This window comes from Cherax quadricarinatus, chromosome 54, assembly GCF_038502225.1.
Source record: "Cherax quadricarinatus isolate ZL_2023a chromosome 54, ASM3850222v1, whole genome shotgun sequence".
NCBI classification, from domain to species: domain Eukaryota; kingdom Metazoa; phylum Arthropoda; class Malacostraca; order Decapoda; family Parastacidae; genus Cherax; species Cherax quadricarinatus.
This window is the reverse complement of record NC_091345.1, coordinates 12,624,078-12,642,409: the sequence shown is the minus strand read 5'-3', so window position 1 is coordinate 12,642,409 and position 18,332 is coordinate 12,624,078. Positions and strand designations below refer to the sequence as shown.

At 40.0% G+C, this 18,332-nt stretch overlaps 1 protein-coding gene across 1 annotated transcript; it reads right to left on the bottom strand.

Annotated features, from left to right (window-relative positions):
- Positions 1 to 8,142: 8,142 nt before the first annotated feature.
- On the bottom strand, positions 8,143 to 17,436 carry LOC128699080 (uncharacterized). The gene is made up of 8 exons (XM_053791599.2): positions 16,667 to 17,436; positions 16,238 to 16,277; positions 14,839 to 14,890; positions 14,489 to 14,576; positions 13,186 to 13,270; positions 12,758 to 12,988; positions 11,987 to 12,205; positions 8,143 to 8,344 (listed from the first exon to the last, which is right to left on the bottom strand). Exons 1-7 carry the CDS (start codon positions 16,676 to 16,678, stop codon positions 12,066 to 12,068), a joined length of 648 nt encoding a protein of 215 aa, XP_053647574.2. The 5' UTR covers positions 16,679 to 17,436; the 3' UTR covers positions 8,143 to 8,344; positions 11,987 to 12,065.
- Between the last annotated feature and the right edge of the window lie 896 nt (positions 17,437 to 18,332).

Below are 18,332 nucleotides of genomic sequence, written 5' to 3'. Positions count from 1 at the left end.
ACGGGGCGAACGTTCACCTCTCGATAAATATCGTACGTTGTGCAACAAATGTCGACTAATATCTTTCATTAGATGACACAAAAACCAATGTATTTTTCCCTGTACCCACATAGATAACATCATACAGTAGCCAGGTACCATCGTAGGGTGAGCAACATGGAAATGCAAGATGTAAACAAATGTCATACAACTGCTGCACGGTGTTGACGTACGGTTGTATCCGTCTGCCTATGCAAGTTAAATGATAATATTCATAGGGAGGAAGCGCTAAATCTGTAAGGGATGTCATACAGCGCCTTGAGGGAGGGGGAGTAAATCAAAGGTAAGCGTGTTTCATCCAAGGAAGGGGAGGACAGCTCAAAAATCCTCTGATCAGGAGCCTCACATAGAGATAAAAATTATTATTTTTGTAATAATTATTATTAATATTATTATTATTATTATTATTATTATTATTACTACTACTACTACTACTACTATTACTACTACTACTACTAGTAGTAGTAGTAGTAGTAGTAGTAGTAGTAATAATAGTATTTATTATTATTATTATTATTAGTAGTAGTAATAGTAGTAGTAGTAGCAGCAGTAGTAATAATAGTATTTATTATTATTATTAGTAGTAGTAGTAGTAATAGTAGTAGTAGTAGCAGCAGCAATTATTCAAAAAATTAATTAATACTCACGCATTCTTCAATATCAAGGGCACCAGTGCGTCATCATTTGGCACTGTGCCTGCTTCGTGTAGGTCAATATTGCCTACAGGCACTGCCACAGCCGGCAGGTCAACGGAGCCAGCTGGTACTGCCACAGCTGGGAGGTCAACGGAGCCAGCTGGCACTGCCACAGCTGGAAGGTCAACGGAGCCAGCTGGCACTGTCACAGCTGGTGGATCCAAGTTGTCCCTATATTTAACGTGAGATATTGTGGATGAAGTCGATGTTGTAGTAGTGGTAGTTGTAGTGGGTGTTGTAGTGGTGGTAGTTGTAGTGGTGGGTGTTGCAGTGGTGGTGGTGGTAGTTGTTGTTGATGTTGGTTTTGTTGCAGGTCTCGTAGTGGTGGGTGCAAGGGCTTTTGTTGTAGTAGGTTTTGTAGAGGTAGTTGGAGTTGGTTTTGTTGTTGTGGTTGTGGGTTTTGGAGTAGCGGTGGTTGTAGCTGGTCTTGGCGTTGTGGTAGTTGTAAGTTTTGAGGTTGTAGTAGTAATTTCAGCCTTTGATGTTGCAGACGTAGCTGCAGTTGGTGTTGTAGTGGTGGTTGTGGGTTTTTGTGTCGTAGTGGTGGTTGTGGGTTTTTGTGTCGTAGTGGTGGTTGTGGGTTTTTGTGTCGTAGTGGTGGTTGTGGGTTTTTGTGTCGTAGTGGTGGTTGTGGGTTTTTGTGTCGTAGTGGTGGTTGTGGGTTTTTGTGTCGTAGTGGTGGTTGCCGACGATTTTGTAGTGGTAGTTGTAGGTGGTTTTGGCGTTGTAGTCACTGCTGTAGGTGGCTTTGTGGTGGTGATTGTTGGTTTAGGTGTTGTAGTGGTTGCAGGGGCACCACTGTTGCTGCCCCTGCGTCTCGTAGAAGACCTGGTTCTTCCTCCTCCTTCTCTTCCTCCTCCTCCATTTCGAGTCTGTCGCTCGCCTGCGCCTCCACCTGCTGGAGGAGGATTTACCCCGTCAGTGTTACCTCCAGGCACCTTGCTTGTGCTTTCTCTGTTTCTCGAGGCTTCACTGAGGTTTCCTCTGTTTTTTGAGGCCTCACTTGTGATTTCTCTGTTTCCCGAGTTATTAGTGGCGTTTCCTGGGGTTCCACTGGTGTTCCCTGGGATTCTACTGGTGTTCCCTGGGGTTCTAGTGGTGTTTTCTGGGGTTCCACTGGTGTTTCCTGGGGTTCCATTAGTGTTCCCTGGGGTTCCGCTGGTGTTTCCTGGAGTTACACTGCTTTTCCCTGGGGTTCCATTTGTGTTTAATGGGGTTCCACCGGTGTTTCCAGGGGTTTCATTGATGTTCCCTGGGGTTCCACTGGGGTTCCCTGGAGCTCCACTTGTGCTTCTCGGGGCTCCACTTGTGTTTTTTTGTGCCCCACTGGTGTTCTCTGGGGTTAGTCCGGAGCTTCCTCTGGTTTTCCCTAGGGTGTTTCCTGGGGTTCCACTAGTATTTCCTAGGGTACCACTGGTGTTTCCTAAGATTCCACTGGTATTCCCTGGGGTTCCACCGGTGTTCCGTGTTGTTCCACTGATATTTCCTGGGGTTCCACTGGTGTTCCCTTGGGTTTCATTTATGATTCCTGGGGTTCCACTGCTGTTCCCTGGGGTTCCACTTATGTTCCCCTGGGCTCCACTGGTGTTTTCTGGGACTCCACTTGTGTTTACCGGGGTTACACTGGTGTTTCCTGGGGTTCCATTGATGTTTCCTGGGGTTCTACTGGTGTTCCCTGGGGTTCCACTGGTGTTCCCCGGGGTTCCAGTGGTGTTCCCTGGGGTCCCACTGCTGTTCACTGGGGTTCTACTGCTGTTCCCTGGGGTTCCACTACTGTTCCCTGGTGTTCCACTACTGTTCCTATGGGTTGCACTGCTTTCCCCTGGGGTTCTACTGGTGTTTCCTTGGGTTCCATTGCTGTTCCCTGAGGTTGCACTGCTGTTCCCTGGGGTTCCACTGCTGTTCCCTGGGGTTCCACTGCTGTTCCCTGGGGTTCTACTGATGTTTCCTGGTGTTCCATTGTTGTTCTCTGGGGTTCTACTGATGTTTCCTGGTGTTCCACTGCTGTTCCCTGGGGTTCCATTGGTGTTCACTGGGGATCCACTGGTGCCTTCGACTTTTTCTTGAACTTTGTTGCTCTGGGAGATGTCTGTGAGCTTCTGTGAACCTGTGGGCTCAGCTTTTGGCTTAAAGTCTGCTCGAGAAGCCACAGAATGTGGTGTCTGTGCTGCCGACGACACCACAGACTGTGGCGTCTGTACTGCCGATGACGCCACAGCCTGGGGCGTCGTCCCCGCTGCCAGACACACAACTGAAAAAAAAATCCGCATTATATTTTGAGTAGAATTTTTTTATTAATCGGATAATTTACAATATAATTACTATTGCGGAATTATTGTTACGGCGTATAGAAAATATAAAGGCTGTATAATGTATTGATAACACACACACACACACACACACACACACACACACACACACACACACACACACACACACACACACACACACACACACACACACACACACACACACACACACGACAGGATAGATAGGGGGAATATGACAACGACATAGAAAATACTGAGAGGGATCGACAAGGTGGACAGAGACAGGATGTTCCAGAGATGGGACACAGGAACAAGGGAACACAGTTGGAAGTTGAAGACTCAGATGAATCACATGGATGTTAGGAAGTATTTCTTTAGTCACAGAGTTGTCATGAAGTGGAATAGTCTGGGAAGTGATGTAGTGGAGGCAAGATCCATACATAGCTTTAAGAAGAGGTATGATAAAGCTCATGGAGCAGGAAGAGGGACCTAGTAGCGACCAGTGAAGAGGCCGGGGCCAGGAGCTGTGAATCGACCCCTGCAACAACAACTAAGTGATTACAGTTAGGTGAGTACACACGTACTATCTCTCTCTTTCTCTGTCTCTCTCTCCACAAACACTGTCTGCACCTCACTCATATTTCTGCAACATGTGCTCGGCATGTTGTTTGAACGTAAGTTTAATCAGTGCAAACAGCAGGTGACTCACCTGTGAGCAGCAGCAGCAGCAGCAGCAGCAGCGACACCTGTAAACAAGCCACGAGAATACAATGAAACCGTAGCAAAATAAAATACGTACATCATACAATAAGCTAATTAATGTAGGAGAACCGCGTATTATATACGTATCTAGCTGTCTATATATATATATATATATATATATATATATATATATATATATATATATATATATATATATATATATATATATATATATATATATATATATATATATATATATATATATATATATATATATATATATATATATATATATATATATATATATATATATATATATATATATATATATATATATATATATATATATATTAATTATTTTCCTTATCTGAATTACCTTAATTATCTTAATTTCTCTCATTACTACAGTATACTTAATCACCTTCATTTACATAATTGCTTCAGTGCATTAATTACTTTTACGTAATTAATTGCCTTTGAGTGCTTCCTTGCCTAAGATAACAACTTTAGAGAAATTACTTTCCGTAATATGCCTAATTACTGCAGATTTAATAAGCGTTTGATTATTTTTAATTACTTTATAATAATTAATTAATGAATATACGTAATTACTTATGCATGAGAACACTACAGTATTTACCAGGGGTATACCTAGATGTATACTCCATAAGTATACTTAATTGCTTTAGAGTAGTTAACTGCGTAAGTATTCTTAATTGCAGAAGTACACTTAATGACTACAAAGTCCTTAACTGGATGAATATATTAATTACCTGATTGATAATCATGACGATAACGAGTGTCAACAATTTTGCTTACACTTTTTTTTCTTAATGTTTAGCGTCACTTGTTTGTATTTTTCTCTCAGTTCCTCACTGACATTGTCACTGAGATCTTCCTTCAGTCGTGGTGTTGCATTTTCCTGTTTTCTAATGCTTTCTGGGCTTTCCTGTTTTCCTGTTTGGTGATTGTGTGTTTTTTTTATAGGAATGGTCTGTACTGGCTGATTTTTGGTCGGTTTTTCTTCTTTTGGTTTGGTGTGAGGAAAGAACCGGAGGAACTTGTGGGTGTTCGTTGAGGTGATGGGGAGAGTAGTTCGTTGTTTCCCCTCTCTGAGCAAGGGGACGGCACTCTCTGACTAAGTGGACGACGTTCCCTGATCAACAGGCTTCCTATTTTAGACCAATAGTCCAAAGAGGCAGCAGGAGTCTTGGAGGAGAGGGGCGTGTCTCTGTGCCTGCGTATATGTGTGGTACTGGTGGTGACGAGGAAGCAACCAGTTGGTACTTGCCTCACTCCGGCCGACAAGAACTGCCGACTGATTCCCTCGTTCCAACCACGCTTATCTTCCCCCATCCTGAGATCCCCCTCCCCCTCATCCTCCTCCCCTTATCCCCAACGTCTCTTTATCTCCCCTCCTACGTTAATTAACACTATTACCCTCCTCCTTTTCCTTCCCCCTCCCCCTTCCGCTTTGCGTTCCCCTTCTATCTCAGGCACTGTTTGTGTTTATGTATGTATATACAATATGTATTGAGAAATGTACTCCGGCACACACACATACACACACATACACACACACACACACACACACACACTCACACACATACATACTGTAATAACTAAAAAAGCAGAGGTCTTTACCAGAATGCCACAACATCTTAGGTATTCACTGAGGAACTACGGAGTGCAAGTTTGAGTCCAAGTGGACACACTCATTAGAGTTCAGTTGCACATCAATGATGAGAGTGTATCTTTCACTCATCACTGACACAACACTCTTCAATTACTTGCCATTTTCTTCTATATCCTATATTTCATTTCTTGTCGTTCTTTTCCACCTTCTATTATTCAATTACTTTTCCTCCTTCTCCTCCTCCTTATCTTCCTCCTTTTCCTCCTCCTCCTCTTACTCCTCTACTTCCAATTTTCAATTCCTTTCCCCCCTCTTCCATCTCTTATTATGCAATTCCGTTTCCTCTGCATTCCTAACATTCATTTTTCCTCCTATTTTACTCTCACCGTTAGCCATTTTTTTCCCTGCACATATATTCACTGTATTTCAGTTTTCTTCCTTCATCCCACGTTATCCAGTGTTTTTTTTTTACCTCCTCTTCCATGTCTCATTGTTCAATCAGATTTACTTCCCCTCAATCGTGTATTAATCAGTTCCTTCACCTCCTCATCAATTCCCACGTTATTCAGTCCCTTGAAACATAGAACGAATTAGAATACTCTTGCAACAGAGGTCAGTGTCCTCAGAGAGAGATAAAACTGTCCCCATTTCTCTTCTCTTCACGCGAATGGGATATCCATCAACACCATTAAACCTCTTTGATCTCACCTGTTGCATATATATATATATATATATATATATATATATATATATATATATATATATATATATATATATATATATATATATATATATATATATATATATATATATATATATATATATATATATATTAGAGAAGTGATCCGCAATTTCTCGACTCGGGAATTTCTTTGCAGTTCTTTATTGTTATTATTATTATTATTATTATTATTATTATTATTATTATTATTATTATTATTATTATTATCAAAACTAATCGCTAAGCCCACATGGGTCATACAGATCTTCCTCGTTTTGACTGTCCTCCCAGTCTAATAAATTCTCTTACTTTTACGAAAGTAATTGACTGGACAGGCGGTGCAAAATACCCCCAATGAAAATTAGGGTCGCCATTGGTACACTAAGAAAAAACACCGTAAGTGTCCGGGACCCAAGTCTGTTCAACAGCCTCCCACCATGCATAAGGGGAATTACCAATAGGCCCCTGGCTGCTTTCAAGAGGGAGCTGAACAGATACTTAAAGTCGGTTCCAGATCACCTTGGCTGTGGTTCGTACGTTGGACTATGTGCAGCCAGCAATAACAACCTGGTTGATCAGGCCCTGATCCACCGAGAGGCCTGGTCATGGGCCGGGCTACGGGGGCGTTGATCCCTGGAATGCCCTCCAGGTAGACTCCAGGTAAAAGAACTTTCTTTTCTCGTAACTCCAGTTGTGTCAGGAGGCTCCTGTATTTTGCCTTCCTTCTATCAATATTTGCAAAAGTTTAATACGCTTCGTCCTCTGGATATTAAACTTGCACCTCGTCAAATTGATATACTTCGTAGCATTGTGGCTCATTCCTCTCCTGGAAAAAATGTCGGTGGAAAACGACGTTTTGGCGAAACTCAGTACAACGACATAGGATTGTTATGTGATCACTCGTGAAGGTAAACAAAAACGTGAACCCCTCTCCTGAAACTCCAGACCTCCAACATTGGGATTCGATGCTGCTCCCCGGGTATCCAATTTCTAGATGGATACTTCTAATGTTTATCTCCTACTCAGCTCTTGCCTTCTATATAACTTATTGAAAAAGGGCACCTCCCTTCCTGACAAACGTAAGTTTCAAAACACAAGGGAGTGTTCACACTGCTGACACTAAAAATGTTATTGTTTATCATGTTTAGAGACCATATCCACCACATATACTATTATAAACATCTCTCCCTCTTGTAGGCACCACAGACGCTCTTCTTGTCTCTCCCTCCCTGTCTCTTCCCTCCTGTGTCTACGTATCAATCAGTTTATTTAATTTCCATAATTTCCATAATTTTAATTTCCATAATTTGATAAAAAGAAATCCAATCAAATTTTTGTCTCAATTTTATGCCGGTCAAGATTTTTTTTTTCATTATTTTACCTATCTGGTTTTAATTTCAGTGACCTGCCAACCAGGTTTCTCTTTCATGAATGTCCTGCCCATCAGGGTTTTAGTTTTCTGCCCAGCAGGTTTTTACTTCAGTATTCTGGCAATCAGGTTTTGCTTTTACTAATGTGCCAATCAGGATTTTATCCAAACAGTTTCATACCAATCAAAATTTTGCTAACAACACCCCCTGCCAATCAGAATGCTGCTTCAATAACCTCCTGCTAATCCAGATTTTGAGCATTCCTTTGCATGTCCAGATTTTATGAGGGGATTCTATTAAACTAATTTATTTTCAAAAGTTTATTGGAAGAAATTCACAGTATTTGGAGACAGGGAATTATGAAAAAAAAATCATAATTTTGGAGATTTATTCACGCAGCATAAAATAAAAATGAAATACACTTGAGTTATCTTATTGTATAATAGAACCTACGTACAGTTATACAATAGACCCTACGTACAATGATTATAATGATCCAGGTGGTAACGCTGACGATTATTATTATTATTATTATTATTATTATTATTATTATTATTATTATTATTATCAGTAGTAGTAGTAGTGGTAGTAATTTTATTATTATTATTATTATTATTATTATTATTATTATTATTATTATTATTATTATTATTATTATTATTATTATTATATACACTGTAATATATATTAAGTTAGCATTGATTAATAAAATAAATGTAATGAGATAATGATGGTAATTAAGGATAAGGCAATAACTGAATTATCGTAAAATGCGTGACAAAACACAGGTGTGTCTTGTTAGAGAAAAGGCAACACAGATGTTGAATTCGCGGATGTTAGATGTGCTGCAGTTGCTGTCGCTGCGGATGTTAGATGTGTTGCAGATATTTATGTATCCCTCGTGCTGGAATCTGAAGTAACACAAGACATGGACCCAGAGCTAGATAGCAACTATGACTTGAGACCACAGGGAGCCATGTACAACACACAGCTTAATACAACACTTACGCAACACAAACGTCGCCATGCAACACTCACGCAACACAAGCATCATCATACAACACAAACATCGTCATATACAACACTCACGCAACACAAACATCGCCATGCAACACTCACACAACACAAACATCGTCATGCAACACTCACGCAACACAAACATCGTCATGCAACACTCACGCAACACAAACATCGTCATGCAACACTCACGCAACACAAACATCGCCATGCAACACTCACGCAACACAAACATCGTCATGCAACACTCACGCAACACAAACATCGCCATGCAACACTCACGCAACACAAACATCGTCATGCAACACTCACGAAACACAAACATCGCCATGCAACACTCACGCAACACAAACATCGCCATGCAACACTCACGCAACACAAACATCGAAATGCAACACTCGCACAACACAAACATCGTCATGCAGCACTCGCACAACACAAACATCGTCATGCAACACTCACGCAACACAAACACCATCATGCAGCACTCGCACAACACAAACATCGTCATATACAACACTCACGCAACACAAACATCGTCATGCAACACTCGCACAACACAAACATCGCCATGCAGCACTCACGCAACACAAACATCGCCATGCAACACTCACGCAACACAAACATCGTCATGCAACACTCACGCAACACAAACATCGCCATGCAACACTCACGCAACACAAACATCGCCATGCAACACTCACGCAACACAAACATCGTCATGCAACACTCGCACAACACAAACATCGTCATGCAACACTCGCACAACACAAACATCGCCATGCAACACTCACGCAACACAAACATCGTCATGCAACACTCACGCAACACAAACATCGTCATGCAACACTCACGCAACACAAACATCATCGTCATGCAACACTCACGCAACACTCGCACAACACAAACATCGCCATGCAACACTCACGCAACACAAACATCGTCATGCAACACTCACGCAACACAAACATCGTCATGCAACACTCACGCAACACAAACATCGTCATGCAACACTCACGGAACACAAACATCGTCATGCAACACTCGCACAACACAAACATCGTCATGCAACACTCGCACAACACAAACATCGTCATGCAACACTCGCACAACACAAACATCGCCATGCAACTCTCACGGAACACAAACATCGTCATGCAACACTCACGGAACACAAACATCGTCATGCAACACTCGCACAACACAAACATCGTCATGCAACACTCGCACAACACAAACATCGTCATGCAACACTCGCACAACACAAACATCGCCATGCAACACTCGCGCAACACAAACATCGCCATGCAACACTCACACAACACAAACATCGCCATGCAACACTCACGCAACAAACATCGAAATGCAACACTCGCACAACACAAACATCGTCATGCAGCACTCGCACAACACAAACATCGTCATGCAGCACTCGCACAACACAAACATCGTCATGCAACACTCACGCAACACAAACATCGTCATGCAGCACTCGCACAACACAAACATCGTCATGCAACACTCACGCAACACAAACACCATCATGCAGCACTCGCACAACACAAACATCGTCATATACAACACTCACGCAACACAAACATCGCCATGCAACACTCGCACAACACAAACATCGCCATGCAGCACTCACGCAACACAAACATCGCCATGCAACACTCACGCAACACAAACATCGTCGTGCAACACTCACGCAACACAAACATCGCCATGCAACACTCACGCAACACAAACATCGCCATGCAACACTCACGCAACACAAACATCGTCATGCAACACTCGCACAACACAAACATCGTCATGCAACACTCGCACAACACAAACATCGCCATGCAACACTCATGCAACACAAACATCGTCATGCAACACTCACACAACACAAACATCGTCATGCAACACTCGCACAACACAAACATCGTCATGCAACACTCGCACAACACAAACATCGTCATGCAACACTCGCACAACACAAACATCGTCATGCAACACTCGCGCAACACAAACACCGCCATGCAACACTCACGCAACACAAACATCGTCATGCAACACTCGCGCAACACAAACATCGCCATGCAACACTCACGCAACACAAACATCGCCATGCAACACTCACGCAACACAAACATCGTCATGCAACACTCACGCAACACAAACATCGCCATGCAACACTCACGCAACACAAACATCGCCATGCAACACTCACGCAACACAAGCATCATCATACAACACAAACATTGTCATACAACATTCGTATATTAACGAGATAATTAAAAAGCTTTATAGTAATTATCTTCATATTTTTAAATAAAGAAAATTAACACTTGTCTAGTAAGACAATAAAGGAAGAACAAGAGTCAGAACACCGTCACTGGAACAGAACACCGTCACTGGAACAGAACACCGTCACTGGAACAGAACACCGTCACTGGAACAATACACAAATATCCCGCACATAGGCCAGACAAATTTATGACGATGCTTCGGTCCAGATAATGGACCAGATAATGGTCCAAGTCGAACCGAAATGTCATCATGAGTTTCAGTAAAGATCAGTACTGTGACTGGCTGAGACTCGATCCAGGAACATCAGTCTTGTATATAATAGCACTACTGATAAAGTAATCTTTTAGCTGAATCACAGAATAAAATTGTCTAGCTTAAACATGCCAGTACTCATGTTTGTAACAAGAGGAAAAACAGCATTGTTGACTATAACTGAATAATGATGACCTCTTACACGTACACATCATTCATATCTCACATGATCGTGTATAATATACTGATATAGGCTGCAGATATAATATATAGGTTTAGCCTGTTTTAAAATAAGGTGGGCAGGATTAAGCCAATTTATATATATATATATATATATATATATATATATATATATATATATATATATATATATATATATATATATATATATATATATATATATATATATATATATATATATATATATATATATATATATATATATATATATATATATATATATATATCGTGCCGAATATGTAAAACTGGTCAATTAGCAAGAACTTATTTAAAATTAAGCCCTTTGTAAAATTTTCTCTTATACGTTTAAAGACATATTTTTTTCATTAATGTTAATGTAAAAAAATTTAATTTTGCACCAAAAGAATCTTAGAAAACTTACCTAACCTTATTATAACAAGAACAATTTATTTAGCCTAACCCAACTAAATATATTTTAGATTTGTTTACATTAATTTAATACAAAACAAACACAGTGAAATATATTTTTTTAGTTAGGTTCAGAATGATTTTGGCGAAATTATTGCATACACAAATTTTCACCTGTCCTATATGGCAAGATGAGCATTGCTATTTAAGCCAAGATTGCAAATTCTGCCTATTCGGCACGACATATATATATATATATATATATATATATATATATATATATATATATATATATATATATATATATATATATATATATATATATATATATATATCACATAACATCAACGTATCATGTGTTAACTGGAGACTCTCACGTTAGAGTTCAGGACAGCTATTATTGGACGGAGGATCGAGTCTGCCCCCCGCTATGCGCTCAAGGATCTCGGCACATACTTAGCTGATGGAGGCCCTGCGCATGGCTCTGGTGATAGCATGGATGAAGCAAGCTATCACCACACACAAGACAAACAGCAGAGAAGCCAGCACCAGCAGACCTATGTAATAGCCTTGACGGTTTCTTCTGTCATTCTCGTCTGTGTTGGAGATAGGAAAGGAAGATTAGCGAACGGAGAATCGAGCCGCTATTACTCAAAACACAAGTGCTAATCAGCATGCTCAACAAACAGACGTAAGACTGTGAATTCATCAGAAAGATCAGTCATGAACTCACACACTCCCATAATGGACGGAGGATCGAGCCTTTACCAGCAGTGAGTAACCCACACGGGGATACACAAAAACACAACAATAAAATTATGTGAGTTCATACAGAAATAACCGGATTGCTCTGATTATCAGAGATTAAAAAATTATATTATATATTAAAAAGTGACTTTAGCATTATGATACTTGGATCATTTATCCAGGATAAGAGACTGGATAAAATATCCATGGGTTAAAATTGATTATCTCCCATTCCCCAGGTGCTACGTGACTCCTACGAACTTAGCGCTTCCCCATGAGAGTAACAAGAAAGAAATACCGAGAAGCTTCATTTCAAAGCCTTCTTTCAAAGATTCACTCACGAAATCTCTTGCTACCTTGACCTCACGAACGCTCCACTGCGCTACAGTTCCAGAACTTACTTTTGTTATCCTTTGATCCGCCTTTGGATCCGCCTGTGGATCCGCCTGTGGATCCGCCTGTAGATCCACCTGTGGATCCGCCAGTATATCCGCCGCCGCCGGTCGAGGGTTTCTTGATGACACTGACGGATCTCTGGTAGTGGAAGGGCTTGCCTAGACCCATCACCCGCACCTCCACCACATAGACACCCGGGTTGTCGTACCTGTGACGCTGAGTGACTGCCCAGCCGTCTGAGAGTAGCAACAGTGAGAGACAACAGTGAAGGCTGTTAGCATTATAGAGAGAGAGAGAAAGAGAGGTAGTAATGATAACTGTCGTTAATACTAATGAAATTTATGATACCAGTGCTATTATTATTACTACTATTGCAATTATAATAACTGGTTTTGTTACATCTATTACTGTTACTGCAATAACCTATACACACCCTTGAAGTTGCCTGTGTACTCATGCGATTTGTCACCGAAGTCAATTTTCCAAGAGGTATCTTTCTTGGAGCCGGCCTTCTGGACCTGTGTCACAACACTAACTTTAGATGAATTATGAAGCATGTTGGCGGTAGTCAGAAACACATAATGGGACCAGGGACTGCGCACCCGCTTCAATTTTATTTTTAAAGGATACCAAAACTACATGAATTATAACAAGATTTTGGATTTTTCGATAGGTGAACAGGGACAATGCCTATAAGGAAACTCGCTCATACTTCTCGCCCAAACCAGTAATCGAACTCAGGTTCTCACCTTTGTCAAACCAAATGTTCTTCCACTGAGCTAACATTCAGTCGTATCATTAAGGACATGACCGAATTCTCTGGTCTAAATCTCAAAATCTAACTTAAGTTTTAAATATAACTTAGACTTCCGACTGGAACTTGATATCTGAGACGTGATCAACACAGTTTGATTCAAGTTTACTACGGTAGCTCACACTCGGGCATAACTTAGGTTTGTTAGACTTGAGATTGAACTTGGGATAGTGAGTCAAGTTTGGGACAGTTATAGAATTCTTTTTCATGATTGACCTTGAAAATTTTAAGTTTAAGCTTAAGTTTGATTTTTAAAGTTTGTGTTTTTAGACAAAATAAATTTTCTGAATGAAATGTAAACGAAAATAATAAATAATAAATAAAGATAAGCATAAGATAACATTACATATTAATCAACCGTCACAAGCCTACACTCACAGCCTATCTCACAGCCTATCCTCACAGCCTACCTCACGGTCTCCTCTCACAGCCTCCTCTCACAGCCTGGCTCCACTGTCTACCTTCACAGCCTACCTTCACAGCCTACGTCCAAGCCTACTCACAACCTACCTCCACAGCTTGCCTCACAGTCTACTTTAACAACCTATGTCACAGCCTACCTCACAGCCTACTTTACAGCCTACCCTCACAGTCTACCAGTTATACCCGCAGTGTGAGGCTCTACTGTTCAAAGTAGCGAGAACAAAATCATTATGCAAATAACCTACTCTGTGTGATAGTTTTATGGCAGGAAATAAATTTAGCTACATTTCCTCGTCCTGTCCTATCACATAGGACTGATTTCACACTTTAAACAACCAAATCTATCTGTCTGAGATAGGAAGATACCGTCCAACACGTTCCTAATAATTCGGTAGCTACGACAGCTTGACGGGTATCTCTCCAGCAGGACTGACGTTACTATTACATGGGCAGGACCTTCTCTCTCTGAGTCTTACATTCACAATAATGAGATACTTGCCTCCAGGTTGGCTTTCACTGGGTCTCCAACAAACACTTCGCTCTTCTCCAGGGAGAAGGACACTGTCACTGCCCTCTCCTCGAAGAACCTGACCAAGGTATTAACAAGTTAGTAACTCTGTTGGAAATAGTACACAGCTGTTTCTTCTACATAAAGGACCTATATATGCTCTGTCTATCCTTTAGGTATCTTTCCTTCGTTCATACACATAAATTAATCATTACACTCACTTAATCCTTCACTCATTGTTGTGTGACGAGAATATAAACATTTATATTTCCAAACTACACTGTGTTTTGTCTCTGGTGCAATGTTAGAGGTTGTGTAGCTATGTCTTATCATCTACTTACGCAGGGGGAATATTTAACCGATCTTCCCTCTCTCCATTCACCCAGGAAATCCCTGCAACAGTGTTGAAACAATTATGAACGTATGAACTTGTATATTATATTATATTATGTTATGTTATATTATTTTACATTATATTATTATATATGATCTTTCACAAGCGATACTTACTGTAACTAGTTGGAAGTTCTCTTAAACGTAAACAAGTCAGGTGCATACTAGACATACTATACCTTATAGTCAATGTTTGCACTCTATAGTCAATGTTTGCACTCTATAGTCAATGTTTGCACTCTATAGTCAATGTTTGCACTCTATAGTCAATGTTTGCACTCTATCGTCAATGTTTGCACTCTATAGTCAATGTTTGCACTCTATAGTCAATGTTTGCACTCTATCGTCAATGTTTGCACTCTATAGTCAATGTTTGCACTCTATAGTCAATGTTTGCACTCTATAGTCAATGTTTGCACTCTATAGTCAATGTTTGCACTCTATAGTCAATGTTTGCACTCTATAGTCAATGTTTGCACTCTATCGTCAATGTTTGCACTCTATAGTCAATGTTTGCACTCTATAGTCAATGTTTGCACTCTATAGTCAAGTCTTACACTCTGTAGTGAACTCTCATCCTACATTGTTTTGTTTACACCCTAGACACACACACACACACACACACACACACACACACACACACACACACACACACACACACACACACACACACACACACACACACACACACACACACACACACACACACACACACACACACACACACAATCTCTCATTTCCTCGACACAAAATATTTTTACAGTCAATATTTTGATTATATCTCTCACATCTTGTTTGCAATTTAACTAGTTTTACAGTGAGGAGGATGGTGAAGTGTAGACAATGGTACCTGAGGTAGGATAACACCTCTTATGGAGTAACAATGAACTCTGTGTATTGCGTGAATACTGTAAATAGGAACTCTGTAAATAGGAACACTGTAAATATGAACTCTGAAAATATCAACTCTGTAAATAGGAACTCTGTAAACAGGAACTCTTTAAATAGGAACTCTGTAAACAGGAACTCTTTAAATAGGAACTCTTTAAATAGGAACTGTAAATAGGAACTCTGTAAATAAAAACGCTCTAAATAAGGACTCTGTAAAAAATTAACTCTGTAAAAATTGTCCTTCAGGGGATGTCCCTTAATGTTGGTGAAGTGCTTTTGATCTAAGGAATCAGAGCTAACCTCCCCTTCTTTAAATCAACCCTGACTACTTCTCATTCCCAAAGCAATGTATGATTCATGCGGGTTTAACGCCTGCCAATGAATATAAAAATAATGTATAAATCTAAATTAAGTTTAAAAAAAATCACTACATATGTAAACAGACATTTCACTCACCAGCAAACAGCAGCAACAACATCATTGATCCTCGCCACATCTGCATGCAATTGTAAATATTAATTTATGAAAACTATACATACATATGTATATATGTATGTATATATATATATATATATATATATATATATATATATATATATATATATATATATATATATATATATATATATATATATATATATATATATATATATATATATATATATATATATATATATTCTAAGTTTATGTTAATTTTAGTCTAGAGTTTTTTTTTTTAATAAAAAAACATGGTGCCTATCCCAGCTGTCTCTTGTGGCCCTTTATTAGTAACTATTTCTGGTTATTTTGAAGTGATTTATGAGACTGGTTGAGATCATATTGTTTAATACAATAACATGAAGTGACTTTCTCTTGTATAAGACCCATCGTGACTTCTTTGTTTACCTTATTACCCATTATGGTGGCTGAAGTGAGACTTGTTGTTACTTTATGTGGTGGAACAATGATGGCGTGAATGGTGTTGCTGCTTGTAATGGTCTTGCTGCTTGTAATGGTCTTGCTGCTTGTAATGGTCTTGCTGCTTGTAATGGTCTTGCTGCTTGTAATGGTCTTGCTGCTTGTAATGGTCTTGCTGCTTGTAATGGCCTTTCTGCTTGTAATGTAACTATGATGATTCGAAGTTTGGTCTGTTTATGATGGGATTAAAAGGGGAATTAGCTTCTTGCTTCTTGTGTTGAGACTAAGACGGCATAAGCTTCTTTCTTCTTGTGATCGAATTATAACGGGTCGAAACTTCTTGCTTCTTGTGATGAGACGGCTTGAAGCTTCTCACTTCCTATCATGGGACGACCCGAGGCTTCTGGCAACCCCGTCTGGAGTCGCTGAAGGTGGTATCGCTGACGGATAGGTAATACACAGTGACAGACTCCGAGTGTTTGAAGATTTACAGACAAAACCTCTCGAGTGGTAGATAGGATAAAATGGATTATCAAGTGAGTTTTCTGATTAAAGAACCGGTCCGGGTCCAAGGAGACAGAAGGATGAGGATAATGTTCGAGGTCCAGGTACTGTACTAGATGTGTCTTGACAGGTCTGGAAATTCAGAAACTTCCTGGTGGCGGTGTAACGGTGTCAACATTAACGTTTCAGGAGCCTACTGGCGAGCACCTCTTGAAGTGCTCCACTGTGGTTGTCTGTCAGTGAATGCCTTCCAGGTAGCGTGTGTTTGTGAAGGTATTCGTGAGCGGAGGTGGGAATGGTAGCACGTAGTGTTGCGTCACCCCCCCCCCCCACCTTGCATGATCTTCCCATGTATCAGATGCAATGGAATCCAACTATTTCCTTCACGTCCCTCCCTTCCTATCTCTCTCTCTCTCTCTCTCTCTCTCTCTCTCTCTCTCTTCCGTACATAGAGACTTTCTCTATTAAAAAAAAACTGATCTTGATACATATCTATCTTGTCTTCTTTTTCTTTCAACTTCTCCCTTGTTACCCTCTTATTTATTTATTTATTTATTTATTTATAAGCCGTAGATTGAAAATGAGAACAAGGCGATGCTTTAGTAAGAAAGGAAAGCATGAAAAGAGGCTTAAGAAAGGTCAGGTCACTGGAAAGGAAGGAGAGATCTAAGGTCAGGTCAAGATCCTCGTGATGTGGAAATTCGAGTTATTAATCAAGGTCTAAGAAGGTTAGGCGTCTACGGAAACCGGGACAGAAATTTCTGCTATAAATGTCCTGTATAAGACCTGACTGAACAAGATAGCATTTCTGAAACCTAGAAGCGAGAGAGAGAACATTATTATAAAACCAGATTAAAGGATGGTTGTGGTCTCTAACACGACAGGAAAGAGCATAGTTAACATGAGAAAGGTGGACATAACTTTTGATTTCTTTCATTCTACAGAAAAGAAATGGGCCAATTTCGCCCTTTTTTGATTTAAGACGGCCAAAAAAATAGAAAAAAACATACCTGAAAGTCTCAGTGAAAGAAATAACAGTCAGATTACTCTGATTAAGATCAATATAAACCTCGTCTGGTTTCCATTTCTTGTCTGCAAATTACTTGTGAATTTCTCCAGTTATTTTTTTAATCAGGAAGAGCAGCGACTA